Below are 15,565 nucleotides of genomic sequence, written 5' to 3' on the forward strand. Positions count from 1 at the left end.
AGGGTTACTGCATCAAAAGGGATGTGCTTAATGATACAGTAAATTTGAACTTGAAGTCCCCAGCTAGCAGAGGCTTCATGAGAGGTGGGGGTGATGTTGGAGTTGGCAAACAGCGCCCAGAACCTGGCTATGTCCTTCATGCTCCCCTTGCAGAGGGACCCTTTGTAGTAGTTGGGATTGTCCAGGGCTACTGTCTGCTTCAGATCCTTCTGAAATTTGTACAACTCCCTACTATCCAAATACTCCTAGTATGGACAGTTGGTGACGGAGGGAAGGTGGAGTACTTCTTGGACATTAGCGGGGGAAAATGATACTTGTTTTCCCCTCACTGTGACCACATCAGGTGCCTCCTCTTCGGGCAGCCTCCTCGTCTGGTATAGGAATTCCCCCACCCAGTTCAAGTTTAACTCACGGTCATCAGTGGCGAAAAGCAACCACTGAAGTTTGTCCAGTGATTTCTTCATAAATGGAGGCAGAACCACTTTGTCCTGATGCAGAGAAATGTTCCTTTCTGGGTACAAAATGATGATGGGTTCAGTGAGCTCTGGTTCTTCGTCGCGGTTGGCTACATGGGTCACTTTAAATGAAAGCTTAGACATTTTGTTTAGAAAGGGAGTTAGGGCACAAATACAGGAGGGATAAAAGGGTTCTGAGTTGAATGGAAGTTGTAGAACTTGAAGTAATCAGAGACTGAGTTTAAATAGACTGTGGGGGAGAAAATGAAAGGTTTTTGGGACGTGGAGGTTAAGGAGAGGAGGTTGAAGAGGTAGTGGAATGGGGACGTTACAGAACGAGTGGTCAGCAGTAGGTGACCAGTTACTGATGGGATGAGTGTGAGAAAATGGAACGATTTAGGTCGAGACGTGGGAGAGAGGGAAAAGAAAAGGGTGCAGTTGTCTTAATGGTTGAGGAGACAGTTGCTTTTTCTGCACGCGTTTCCAAGAATTGCAATGAGTGCAAATTGGATATGACTGCGTATCTTTTTAAGTGACTCAGCAGGGACAGGTGTCCCAGTCACTCTTATCTCCTAACCCAGGGAACGTTCCCTTTGTCTTTTCCTAACTAATAAATAAATAAATAACTGAAATAAATAATAAGAAAACATGCAATAGTGAGTACTAAGTAAGGAAAAATGGACGTACTAACCTATCACCTATTATTTAATAAATCTAATTGAACATGTAACAAAACATTTAATTATATCTATATGTATATATATATATATATATATATATTTATATATATATATATATATTTATATATATATTTTATATTGGGATTGTGTGGTCAGGGACCACCCCAAAACTACGTTCCTGGAACGGAACGTACTTTATTTGGACTTTTTTGGAGAGGAACATCAGACATTCCCTCCTTTTTGGGAGCTATGTGGTTATGGATAACCACCCCAAAACTTTGTTCTTTGTCAGAGAGCAAATGTATCTACTGGGTTGCCTCCCAGTCAGTGCTTAGTTTAATGTCTTTAGCTAGACATGGTACTTACCTCTCAAGGTGTTTCAGAAATGGTTGAGGGGACCTCAGTGTCCCCTGGTAGTGATCCTGGTGTTCTGGTTTGAAGGTTGGCAGCAATCTGTCCCAGATGGGACTCAATGTTCTTGACCACTGCATCATTCATGGTGACATATTCCTTGACATAATTTTCTAGGGTGTGGATGCGTTGGTCATCTCTGTGGAACGGAACGTAGTTGTTTCTTCTTTGTTCAGACGTTCCACTGCTGCTACCTTGTTGATACTGCTGCTGATTGTTGTTGAATGGTCTTTGGTTAATGGGTGGCCTCCATTGGGCGTTGTGGTTCTGATCCTTAATGATAGTTCCTTCAGGGCTTGAATGTGTCTTTCGTCCTGCTTGTTGATTGTCTCTGGTGAAGTTCCTATTGCCAAAATTTTCTGCATAACACACCAATGCAGTGGATGGGCAGTCTGTTGAGTCATGAAGGTCACCACAGGCTGAGTATGGTTTTGTTTCAGTTGCTGTGAGTTGTAAGACTTCCATCCTTGGTGCTTCTTGGTCGGCTTTTAGGTTCTTCACTTCATTCATGAGTGATGCCAACTGGGCTTCCATGGCTGTTTGTTTATCCAATTCTAGCATGCCTGGCTTTCTTACTGGGCTCACTCTATCTATTGGCCATTGGAGACATCTTTCAGCAGTCCCTTCTATGATTTCATATCTTGATTCAAGTGTTCCTGTAAAAAAATATCCTCTTGCAGCAAAATCTAGGTGAGATTGAGAAGTATGGTCAAGTCCTTTATAGAAAGATTGTAACACTCCCCAACTCTCTACCCCATGGTTTGGACATTTTCTTATGATGTCCTTGTATCTCTCCCATGCTTCATAGAGATTTTCTCCATAAAACATTCTGAAGTTAGAGATTTCTGCTCTAACATCTGCTTGTCGAGACATTGGGAGAAACCTCTCTATGAACTTGTTAGAGAGTTCTTCCCATGTGTGGATTGATCAAGGGGTGAGAGTTTTAATCCATGTTTTTACTTTTAAGCCTAAGGAGTGAGGGAACAACCTCATTCTCATGCTCTCTTCTGTTACACCCTCAGCTTTAAAATTGTCACAGATATCTTGGAATGTTGCGAGGTGTGTGTAAGGATCTTCTGTAGGGAGTCTATTGAAGACCTCTGCTTCCCTAATCATGTGAAACATGATGGGTTTTAGTTCAAAATTGGGTACTACAAGAGGGAGGATCACTCCCCTGTCTGGTCTGTTCCGAAAAGAAGCAGCCAAAGTTCTGAAGTTCTGTTCAGGGGGAACCTCTTCATTTTTATTATTGTGATCAACCATGTTTTCAAGAAATCTTTCCCTGAGGTTCCTTCTTCTCCTATGGAGTGTGCGTTCTGGCTCAGGATCAAAGAGAAACTCAGGTACTTCAATGGAGTGGTTAGAGTCTGTTTCAAACTCTTCACTCATAAACCAATAACACAAGATATATATATATATATATATGCACAACAGATTCAGTGATAAAGAGAAAAAAATATAAAAGTAAAGTCAGATATACAGTATATGTGTTAGAAAACAATGATAAGAACAACAGTTAGTGTTTCTATCCCCGACAACGGCGCCAAAAACTTGTTGGGTGGTTTGTTGATGGTGGAAAATATAAGTTTTGATAGGGGGACGTTCTTCTGTTCTTGCAGAACACAGATTCGTCCCTTAGTTCCAACCCAAGTGCGCAAGTGCACGCATCAAGTAATAGAGGGAGTATTAATGCCCAAATTATCGTTCCCACGAGGATAGAGTGCTAATTATTGTTTTATCACTGTTTATAAAGAGTGAAAATGAGAAGAAAAGTTAGTAAATGAACTGCCTGGTCAAACGTTCCCTACTGTCTTGACAACGTTCCTCAAGAACAATAGGTTCAATCTGATGGCAAACAGTTGCTCGCTGCGTTATGTATGTGATCCTTCCTGTTTAGAAGAAGGTGAGATAACAATCATTGGAGTTTTTATAAGTACTAGATAAAATAAAATAAAACTACTAAACCAGAAATAACTATAATCAAGAGACAACAGGGTGGTGGTTAAAACAGTTTAACAGAAGGAACAGATTCACTGCTTCACTCTTAAAGGGGCTGTTTTCTCTGCTCAAGACTTAGCACCTTTTGGCTTTGTCCCAGTTTCTTTGCCTGCCAACTCTGATTCCTCAGCTCATGGTCTAGATGGCTCACAAGTTTCCATATTCCTACGGCTCCCTTGACTCCAACAGGTACTTAGTTCAGAACCTTAAAATGGACGAGTTGGCCCCTTATTCCTAAGGTGACCAGTAGCGTTTTTGCCATGACATCTACCTTCCCCCAATGGCTAAGCTGTCTGAAATCCCTTCCTTATGGAAGTTCCTTTCTCAGTATGTACCCAATTTCCATTGGCGCACAATGAATATAGCTTACTTAGCCAAAGAAATACAAAAAGCTTCGGTCAAGAGTTTTGAAAACAGTTCTTTAAGAGTTTCACAGTTTACTCGTTCCACAGATAGTTCAGCTCATGACTGATAGTTTAAACATAATTATTCTCAACTGAGATCACATAGACTCGAGATTCAGTCAAGAGATAACGATTGGAACGAAGAGAAAAACACTTATATTAATTTAAAAGATGGTTTACAAAAAGTAACAGAAAATGGAGAAAGATGGGTATTTGCTCGTGAGGAGTCTTGATGGTTGTTTACAGAGAAGAGAAGAGGGGTTGTCACTTAACTACAGTTACAACTGAAAATTAAACTAAGTTACTAACTACTACTACTACTAGGTGATCTTCTTCCTTTTGGACTTTAATCTCTCCAGAATCCGATGATGTTTTTGCGTGAGGGAGGTCCTATTTATAGCTGGAAGAGGAATGGCAAGACTGCAATTCCCTTGGAGCTAGTTGCTTGAATGAGGGGACGAGATGGTGGCAGCAGAGTATGGAAGCTTGCGTGAATTGCTGAATGGAACAGGGTTTGGTGATGATTAGCCGTTGTTTGCAGACCTTCCCATGTTTTGCTTCTGTTTTCAGCCAATGAGAACTCTTGATTCTTTGCTCTTCACGTTTCCAGCTGCTCAGTTGGTGCACCGCCTTGCTTTTTAGAAGTCTTTAACTCTACGTTACCTGCAAAGTTACAGAAGCATTAAATGAATGGAGCAGGTGCATTAAATGTGTCTCAGTCCGTTCCCCTTTCAATATATTTTAAAGGAATATGTTACCATCCGTTCCCCCACTGTGTTTTTGTCACAAATGTGTAAAACAAGTGATTTTCATGTTGAAGTTGCTCATCAGAAGAGGGAACGTATGGTAATTTGCCATCAAAATGGGCTTAGATGGGAACAAATTTACGTCCCATCAAGCACTTACCAGGATCATCTTCCTCATCTCTTCTACACAAGGAATCAGCCACAATATTTATTATACCCGGTTTGTATTCAATGGAGAAGTCATACCCCATTATCTTGTAGGCATACTTTTGCTGCTCCAATGTTTGGATAGTTTGAGAAAAGAGCAGTTTTAGACTTCTAAGATCAGTTCTAATAACAAATATAGAACCCAACAAATAGTGGCACCATTTTGTTACAGCCTCTGTTACAGCAATAAGCTCCCTGTCATATGTTGAAGCAGCTCTCATTCTAGGGCCCAACTTCTTGCTGAAAAAAGCTATAGGTTTATTTTTTTGCAACAACACAGCACCAATACCAAATGAAGATGCATTTGTTTCAATAATAAAGGGTATGGAAAAATCAGGTAAGGCTTAAATTGGTGTGGAGGACATTGCTTCTTTCAACAAGGAAAAAGCTTTCTCTGCATCAACACTCCATACAAATGCATCAGTCTTCAATAGTCAGTAAGAGGAGCTGCCATAGAAGCATATTGGCTAATAAAATATCGATAGTAACCAGTGAGACCTATGAACCCTCTCAATTGTTTAATGTTCTTGGGTTGAGGCCATTATATCATTGCTTCTATCTTCCTTGGGTCAGCCTTAACTCCTTCCCCATAAACCAAGTGCCCCAAATAGTCTTTTTTTGATAGTGCAAAGCCACACTTGCTAAGCTTGACCATGAAATGATTTTGCTGTAAACAAGCCAGTGTCAACCGAATATGATCCAGATGCTGTAAGAAGGACCCACTATATATTAAGATGTCATAAAAAAAACTATGATGAACCTTCTCAAACAGGGTCTAAACATTTGATTCTTGGCAGATTAGAAGGTAGAAGGAGCGTTGGTCAAGCCAAACGGCATCACCATGAACTCATAGTGGCCATCATAAGTGCGAGAAGCTATTTTAGGAGTATCCCCCAGAATCAGCCTTATTTGATGGTATCCACTCCTCAAATCCAGCTTTGAGAACACAACAACATCCTTTAACTCATCAAGGAGTTCATCAACTGTCGGAATTGGAAAACAATCCTTAACAGTAATAGCATTCAAAGCCCGATAGTCTATACACATCCTCCAAGAATTATCCTGTTTTTTGACCAACAAAACAAGTGAGGAAAATGGACTATGGCTTGTTTTAATTAAACCAGATTTTAACAATTCAGCCACCTGCCTTTCAATCTCTGCTTTTTGATTGTGGTTGTACCTGTATGGTTTCACATTCACTGGTTTAGAGCCTGGAATTAGATGGATGGCATGATCACAGTCTCTTAAAGGAGGTAAGCCTTGGGGTAATTGGAAAACTAATTGATGGTGTACCAAAATATTCCACACTTCTAAAGGAATTTTTCCTTTCAAGGCTGCTAACTCAGACAACAAGGTCCTTGACTCCAGCAATGTTGCATCCTCTACTGCTAAGGACATACATTTACCCATAGGTTGCAACATCACCTCCTTGCTTCCTTGACCATACAGTAAGACCCTCTTCCCATTCCAATTAAACTCCATTGACATCTCACTGTAATCGTGAATTACCCTTCCCAAAGAACTCAGCCACATTATGCCCAGAATGACTCCCAAACTCCTCAATTCAATTACCCACAAATCAACCTTAAATTCACACCCTTGAATATTCACTACAACAGCAGGGCATTTTTTTCACACATAAGAAATTCCCCATTGCCCAAGAAAACTCGCATTTTGGAAATTCTGACCATTGGTAAGCCCATCTGCTCTGCTAATTCTTTTTATACAAAATTATAAGAGCTACCCGAATCAATTAAAATTGAAACTAACTTTCCACCCAGTGAGTGAATTGTAAGGCTCTGGGATACTGATCACATTCAAGAGAATGAAGAGCTGAATCGTGACACTCTTGCTGCCCTTACTCAGGTTGCCATACTATGTGCTCATCTAAATCTTCATCATCATTATCGAACTCACCTACCATCATCAGGAACTTAGCCTTGCATCTATGCTTGGATGTCCACTTGTCATCACAAGTGTAACAAAGTCCTGCCTCTCTACGCTTCTGTAAGTACTCATTGGAATTTTTTTTGATAGGAACATTCGAAGGTAAGGCTGGAAGGAATGGTTTCACTGGTTACACTGCCTCATTCGGTGGATTATGTTCCACAATCGAAATTGGCTTGGGAAAAAACTTCTTGGTAGTAGAGGTCAGGGACGAACGTAACTCTGTGAAATGGGATTCGTAAGTGATGGCTAATTGCATAGTCTAATGCAGGGTTGTGGGCCTATGTAATTGTATAGCTCTTCTCAATTCTGGTTGTAACCCAAAAACAAAAAAAACACAGTAACACTTCATCTGAAAAATCAATCACTTGGTTAATTAGAGACTCAAAACTCCGAATGTACTCAGAGATGGCTCCTTCCTGAGTCAACTTGGATAAAACGCCTCTTAAATTCGTGTAAGTTGTATCCCCAAAACGTCGCTTCACTGCATGTTTAAGATCCTCCCAATTTTGAATGGTTCTTCCGCTAAATAGCCACTGGAACCACGGACCTGTCGTTCCCTCTATTTTCATGCCTGCCAACTAAACCTTGAGGGACTCAGGTATTTGCTGCAAGCCGAAGTACAATTCCACCCTAAATATCCAACTGGTTGGATCCTTCCCATCAAAAGAGGGCAAATCCATTTTCACTGATTTCATCACATTTCTTGAGTCATTAGGATCATATCTAGGGTGAGTAGATCCTAAAGATTCATTGTTGACTCGCGGTGGAACATTCTTACCCCCTCGATTCTCCGCTCCCACCACCGCTGCATGGATCTGTTGCAGCTGAACGTTGATTCTCGTGAGCTGGGTTTGATGGTCACCGAAACGTTGTTGAATCTCCTCCAACTATGGTCCACCCATGCTTGAAAAGAACCCAATTCTTCTGCTAACTCTTGGATTCGCATCTTCGATCTTCAGAAGTTGATGGAGAACGAAAGCACCAATGATAAGGGTTTGTACCATTAACAGAGGAAGAGAAACAGAATAAGGAACAAAGAACTTTTATTTTTCTGAATGAATGGTATCAGTCACAACAACTATCCTTTTATTACAATGACAGCAAGCTATGAATGTCCTAACCCATGCCACGTCACGTTTACAATGGCTATATCAGTGACTACAATATCAATCCATTAACCTTTTACTCTTATTCTAATTCACTCACTGTAACTCTTATATACAATTGTATTATATCTATCCATTATGTTCCTAATGAATATTAACAACAAAGTTCTTAACCCAGCTTGGAGCTCCACTTCTCCTCTTCGTAACACCATTATATGGTGGTTAAGGAAAATAAACTATATATCACTAATCGATGATTGTTTTTTTAACATATATACTTTCTAACTCTTAAGAATTTTTTTTTTAAATACAAGGGAAATAAACAAAAACACAAAAAATTACAATTTTTCATTTTTTATCTAAAAAATAATGGGAAAAATAAATCTTATGTTGTAAGAAAATTCTAATCTCATGTTATAGATACATCAAGTGTGGAACTCACCTATTTAAAAAAAAATGACGCATCTTTTTATGATGTGTGTAAGAAGAATTTGTTTTATCATATAACATAAGAAAAACAAATCCTAAAAGTAATATACCGGTACTCTAACTTTGTGTCTTTTGACTTATTTAATGCAATTTAAATTTAAATTAATATACCGGCATGCCTGATTTGCATTATTTTAATAAAATCTTTAAAAATTGCATCGATCTGAATGCGCCAATTTTGGGTAGCCGAGGACGGAGGTGATATATTATTTTAAAATTACCATTTTTCATAATTTTTTAGTGAAATTAAAATAATCAAAATTCCGAAGAAGTGAGTGACAATAACAAGACTTTTCCTCTTAGGTGGAAGACCCAGTCAACAGTTAGAGAGAAGGTCTTCTTCTGCTTTCTCTCTCTAGCAGGCTCAGAATTTCACGCTCTTCATTCTCTGTACTTTACCTTTATCGTTTTCTCATCCTTTCCTTCGGTAATTTCACTCTGATATCTCCCTTTCCTTGAATTTTTCTTTCTCATACTTTTTTGGTTGTTATTTTGACATTTATTCAGTGGATTCTATATGGGTATGAACTTAATCTGGTCACTGGAATTATGGGTTTTTGTTTAACTGAAACCCCATTTGAAAAGTTACGTGCTTTGATGACAATATGCTGTGATTTTTGCTGGATTTTAGTTTTCAGTCGGGGTTTCATTGTTCTTTCTCTGTACTGTTACTGTCTTTGTGGTGGCGATTGAGGATAAGTCCTATTTCTGTTGTTGGTGCTCTCTGATTCTCTATGAATTTAGTTCCTCTTTAATTTATCTGTAGTAATTGACTTTTTCCTTTTTCTTTTAAGGGGAAAAAATGATTTCGTTTTAATTTGTAAGTGGATTTATAGGGTTTTGTTTCCCTTCTGTATTGTTGGACTTGACCTGTTCCTTGTTGTGCTGGTGGAAGGAATTGCAGTTTTTTCTCTGATAATGATAATCAAAAAAATTCAAAATTCATTTGCAGGTTTATTTAATGATTCTAAATGATTTACTATTTATTATCTGAAATTATTGACAAACTTGTTGTAAGTCCTCATGATTTGATCCAAAGAGACAGTTGACTATATGCTAGCAGTTTCTGACATCCATTGTTCATAGCCATGATAGACTTCATTTATAATTTCATTTTTACTCAGGGAATTAGTTTCTAATTAGAATTAGTATGTTGTCATTTATATGAAATCCGATCAAAGGCTTCGTTTAGTTTAATTGAAGGGGGAAAATCTTTTATTTACATTTCCTGTTCATGTTTTTTTTTCTTTCTGAGTCAACTTTTATGGCATCCCTTTTCAAAAAGCATTTTTTTGGAATAAGATTAACAAACTATTTAATCTGGCAAAGTTGATGGTTAAAAGAAAGTTTTGATTTATTTTGATCCCTCTGCTAGTTCTAAGTAATTCGAGGTCTCCTATTCCTAATTTCCTAATTTCCTATCTCTCTCTAGTTTACCATTTTACTCCTTTTAAGGATATACATATCAATATTGAGCATCTGGTCTGGTGTGCTGCAAAAATACTTCACTAGGATAACCTACTGGTGTATTAAATCTTCAGGACTGATAAGCTGTTTATTGATGTCAATTTTATAACCTAATGTTTACTGTAGTGGTGACTATAATTTCTGAAACCCTATATTTTGGTGCAGAAGGAAAGTGGACTTTTGGTGTATCTTTTTCAATTTAAAAGTATAGTGAAACAGAAAGTATGTCAAGTGGAGCGACGTATTGGTGTTATGCATGCAGGCAGCCAATCGTGCTTGGAGGGAGTGATGTCATTTGCCCTTACTGTGATGGAGGCTTTGTACAAGAACTTAGTGAGATGCGAGAACATGGCTTTTCATCACAGTTGGAAGAGTATCATCAATCGCCTGACATTTTTGATGCTATACATGCTGTTATGGGGCAAAGAGGTTCTGAACCAATAATTGGGCTTAGAGACGCTGTTGATACTTTCATGAGGCAGAGAATGGCTGGACGATACCCAAACTTTGATGTTAGAGGGAGGTCTGGTTCTGCCCCAGTTCCTGAACAGAGTTGGGGTATTATCAGTTCTGGTCCTTATTTGATATTTCATGGTCAACCTCCTGGGTTCATCTTGTCTAATGGTAGCCCAAGAGGTGGTCCTAGGCGCATTGATTTTGGTAACTATTTGATGGGTCATGGACTGGAAGAACTTGTTCAACAACTCACAATGAATGATCAGCTTGGTCCGGCCCCTGCCTCGCGTTCTTCAATTGATGCAATGCCCACTATTAAGATCACACAGGCCCATCTTCGCTCTGATTCGCACTGTCCGGTTTGTAAAGAAAAATTTGAATTGGGATCTGAGGCCAGGGAGATGCCATGTAACCATATTTACCACTCGGACTGTATTGTTCCTTGGTTGGTTCAGCATAACTCATGTCCTGTTTGTCGTGTTGAGCTGCCTCCTCAAGGACATGCTAGTTCTCGTGGCAATCGAAGTTGGGGAAGAAGGAATGCCAATAGCAGTAGTGACAATGATATCTCCAGGGGCAGGGAGAATAGCCTGCCGAACCAAGGAAGGAGAAATCCGCTATCGTTTTTGTGGCCATTCCGTTCTTCTAGTTCAAATACTAACCATAATGCTGACAATGGGGGAAGCAGCTCTTCAACTAATGACCAGAATAATGGAAGAAGTAGGGAATGACCCTCTGATAACTAAAAGTTTCATTTCTTCTCCTGGGTAAGTATAACTGTCTGTCTAATGTTGCTTGTAATTTAAATGAGATGGAGAAAATTTCTGAAGATAGTATTTTGAACTTAATCTCATGGAAGGCAGATGGCAGATGCTGGATAATGTTTGTTAAATATTTGTAAATGCAAGTTTTTTGGAAGCAATTTTCGTTTTACATTTTAGTTAGTATCTTGGAAGTTTCACCATGGTGCATAGGTAATCGGTGTGGTCATCAACAGAAGTGCTAGAATTAAGGGCTTGGTTTTGAGACCATTCTTAGATGAATCTCTCAAGTGGTGAAGCCTTCCATTATCTTCTGCATATTAGGTTAGGATATGGATTTAGTTACCCAAGTTGCTGGTGATTAAGGTTGCTTTATGAGATAACTGCGTTATAGTCTCTGACTGTGGATTATTGTGTCTTTGAAAAGATGGGAAAATATTTTTATTTTTTAAATAAACGAGTACAAGTGTATCTACCTTTAATATTTCTTTCAAAAATATCAAGCTTTAGTAGTGCACTTTAGAATATTGCCAAGCTAATTTGCCCCTTCCACAGCATGACGCTTTACCTGCTATGCTTGAAGTCTTAGTTTGCTAAGCCACCCATAAACAGCTTAAGTAGGTAATCACTAGCATAATTCTGCTATGTAGGACATCTACCAAACACCAATTTCCATAATCTTTTTCCCCATAATCAAAGGCTACGGTTGGTAGTAAGAAAAGATTGAATGTTATTGCTAGTATGAAAAAAAGTGAGTTAAGTATTTGATTGAAGTTTGGTCTACTGAATAATATGCCCACTTGACATATGTAGATAAGTAACCAATGGCCAAGAGAAAAGAGAACCAAAAAAAAAAAAAAAAAACATTTTTCGTATGAAGTACAATTATGAGTTTTGCCTTGTTTCATGTCCAAAAAAGCATGAAACGAGGGACCATGTGTTGGCATACATTAATTATCGTGACAAGTTCTCCCAAACTGGCCAAACAGCATCATTGTCTGCCGTGGGTGAAGGGCTGCATGCCAAAAAGGAAATTCTAACACTCCTTACGCTGGAACTAGGAAGAATTAGGGGGTTGCAAATGATTATATATGTAATATTTTTATATATTTTTACTTTAGATTTAATTACAAGCATACCACGATTTTCCACTTGAGGGGTGCAGCTTCCCTCAATGTAGGTCCACGGACCTTGAGGGTTTTGGTACTCCTAAATAATGTGATACAAAGTATAATTAATTCCGTTAAATAAATAATTGTAATGCTTCTTATAAATAACTATATTAATTATATAAGTAGTAAATGAGTTTGTAATTAAGAATATAGAAATAAGTGTTATTTTAGTATGGCAATCAATTAATAATATATTATATACCTTACCCTCGATGGATAGGATAATCTGTTCCATTTTAAAAACCAAAAATATTATTTATATACACTTTTGCCTCGCGTTCTTTGCATAATGACTAATGAGTAGGAAAGATTATTCTAAAGCGTAAATTGCGGTGTATAATATATTTCGACTTATGAAGATAAGAATGGGTCGATTTTACACAATTTTATTCTTACATTTTTCTGTAAAATAAATCATTTTTTTTCTGCTCCAAGTCTCGTCCTTAATTAAAAAGATTGTTCAAGTTATTACATGTGAAGAATGTGAGGCAAAGTACGCGTGTAAATATCACTTTTATTTAAAAATTCATTTTGTTATTTTTTATTTTTTGAGTAAGAGTGTCAAAATCACATAGTTGCGTTTTCATGCCAGAAATTAATGGACCCCATGTTGGGGTGCCGTTTAAGGATTTTTTTAATATACACAGAGCCCATATTGTTTCGGATGCACCTTTACCAAAAAAGGGGGAAAAAATTCCCATTTAAATCCTTTTTTTTCTTTTCAAATTTCATGTTAATCCTTTTTTCTTTCAATTTTTAATCAAGGACTATTAAGTCCCGACCCACATTAAATAAGCTCGCCGTTTAACTTGAATTGTAACTTGACTTGACGTATTCCTCGAAGTTTCTTATCCTAATGTGTCCCTTCTCACGTAGGTAATTGTTTTTCTCAGTTATTAAATTGACCAGTCATTAAATTGTTTTTCTCCAGCCAGTGCCTTGCTAATTTTTAGAAATTAACCACATTTTAGACTTAACTTAATAACTCTAACTAGTCACGTTTTAAAAATTTAGTGTTCGTACTGGCTAAATTATTTTGACCCTTGCTGAGTTACTTAGCTAGCTCTGCCATTGGCGGGAAACTCATTTATTAGGTTGTTGGTTCAACCGATAAGTTACAGGTTGAATCGGTGATCTGGAAAAGTATAAATAATTTATATTTTATATTTATAAATTCACAAATATATTCATATACGTGTAAAAAAATATATCAATTTCAAATATTCTAATATGAAAAACAATAAATCGCCCACCATTCTCCACAAACAAAATATTTGTTCTGTAATTAAATATTTAACATCTATAACAAGTCTACAATATTAACTTTTGCTATATCTAGAGAAAACAAACAAATCAAAATGGGTTTGCCGCATAAAGGATTTGACCTTTTGGGAGGAGTATTGCACAAAAATTTGCAAGAAGTTCTGACTTTTTTTTAAAAAAAGAATGCATGGACCCGCCGATTTTTTTGTGAACTGGTCAAGTCACCCATTTTGATAAAAATTGGTTTGAGTTAAATCAGTTTTCACCAAGTCAGTTACATGACTGATCTATTACTTGACTCGAACCCATTAGATAATCGGTTTAGTGGATTTCAGGTTAACCCGACCGATTCGAGCCAGATTTAATAATACTATTCTCAACACTTTATTTAAAGATTAAATTATTTTTTAAAATTAAATTCTTGAGGACATATGAGTTTTATATGATTTTTTTACCTTATCTTTCTTCACGATTTAAACAAGGTACCGGGTCAAAGGATCAATTAAATAAATAATAGAACGGTGAGAAGTACTAAAGAAAGAAGAATAAAAAAATTATAGTAAAATACCTTCCAAACACAACCATGCTACTCTCAAGTCTCGAAACTCTCTATTTTGGGAGAAAATTCACACCCATTCCACAGTTTTGTTGAAGAAAAGTGAGGTTGTTGGTGTTGTTTGCTCAAGCCATTGCTTGGGTATTGTGTGGAGGAGTCCTAGGCCTTGATCCTTGGTAAGTTTTAACACTTTTCATTGAATAAATTGGTGGATTGATTTTATGAACCCTAAAGCATGTGTGGATGAATTGATGTGGTTGGGGACCTGAAATTGAATTTGTGTATTAGATAAATATGTCTTAGAATGATGTTTCATGATGATTGAGCTCATAAAAATTATTGAGGAAAAATATTATAACTTAGGCAAATTTTGTGATGGATGAGCATGACTTTGTGAATTGAGATTGCTGTGTGATTGGATAATTGAGTTGTGGAGTAGTTGTATTGGTTAATTATAGGTTGTATGATGTGTTTGAAGTGTGGAATTGAAGTGAAAATCCTTTGGTGGAAATGCATGTACAATTTGGCCGTGGAGTGGAGTGTGAGGAAAAATGATGTAAAATTTATATGCTTGGTGTTGTGATGGTTGGAACAAAGTTTGAATAGGTTGTGTGATGGTGTGATGCATGTGAATTGGAAGCAAAATCATTGGATGTGTGTGAGTTGTGATTTTGGCCTAGAAGAGGAAGTTTAGGAAAAATTGTGTTGAGTTGTAATTGAATGGTGTTGTGGACTTGAAATGATGTTGTCATGGGCTTAGGAAGCCATAGGAACGTTGTGATAAAATTAACAACATGATTATGTATTTAGGGCCTTGACGACCGAACCTATGTGTGGAAGTGGGAAGTGTAATGTTTTGTATTTCAAATTGATGCACCATTGAATTGATGATCCTATGTGTGATCGTTATAGGTTGCCTCCCACAGACGTAATCCTTGAGGATTGAGCTTGGTGGATTGCCTTTGGTCCTTCACCAAAAAGATTTGGGTAAGTATTTATGTCACAATTGCATGAATGCTTGAATGACCAAGTGAGTGGTCTTTATGTGATGCTAATGAATATGAGAATGACCTTGTGTAGGCATTTCTGGTTAGACGAAATTACGGTATAACTTGCATCAAAGCTACCTAGCTTGGGAGCTTCAATAAGGTAATCCCTTGGTACTGGGGTTAATCCCTGTGTGTGCTCTACCATGCCCATTGGGGTAGTGGTTGGAGGTGTATGTCAATGATGTAATTATAACATTCTCATGCATATGTATATGTATCTTGGGTACATAAGATGTACTGTATCTCTGGGGAGTAGATAGATTGCCTGACTCTAATTCAAAATAGGAAATCTTCAATTTACTGACTCTAAAGGCAGATCATCTCATGATCTCTTTTACTATGCATAGATTCCCGAGTCCCGTAAATGTCATCCCGATTTCTCCGGTTTACATATA

The 15,565-nt window shown here is 37.6% G+C and overlaps 1 protein-coding gene and 1 non-coding gene across 3 annotated transcripts; both read left to right on the forward strand.

Moving 5' to 3' along the window:
* Window positions 1-2,297: 2,297 nt before the first annotated feature.
* On the forward strand, window positions 2,298-2,404 carry LOC133313898 (small nucleolar RNA R71). The gene has a single exon (XR_009751866.1). It is a non-coding gene; the product is annotated as a small nucleolar RNA R71 (small nucleolar RNA).
* Window positions 2,405-8,752: 6,348 nt separating this feature from the next.
* Window positions 8,753-11,544, forward strand: LOC133313897 (probable E3 ubiquitin-protein ligase RHC1A). 2 transcript variants are annotated; one of them, XM_061515310.1, is made up of 2 exons: window positions 8,753-8,873; window positions 10,079-11,543. In XM_061515310.1, the coding sequence occupies exon 2, from the start codon at window positions 10,138-10,140 to the stop codon at window positions 11,098-11,100; it is 963 nt and encodes a 320-aa protein (XP_061371294.1). In that variant the 5' UTR covers window positions 8,753-8,873; window positions 10,079-10,137; the 3' UTR covers window positions 11,101-11,543. The 2 variants fall into 2 exon arrangements, with proteins under 2 accessions (XP_061371294.1, XP_061371293.1); XM_061515309.1 differs by lacking the exon at window positions 8,753-8,873 and adding an exon at window positions 8,886-8,967 and having other exon boundaries at window positions 10,079-11,544.
* Window positions 11,545-15,565: the final 4,021 nt, after the last annotated feature.

Source organism: Gastrolobium bilobum, unplaced genomic scaffold (genome assembly GCF_033153095.1).
Source record: "Gastrolobium bilobum isolate Gb01-03AN ecotype WA unplaced genomic scaffold, APGP_CSIRO_Gbil_v1 utg30750, whole genome shotgun sequence".
NCBI lineage: Eukaryota > Viridiplantae > Streptophyta > Magnoliopsida > Fabales > Fabaceae > Gastrolobium > Gastrolobium bilobum.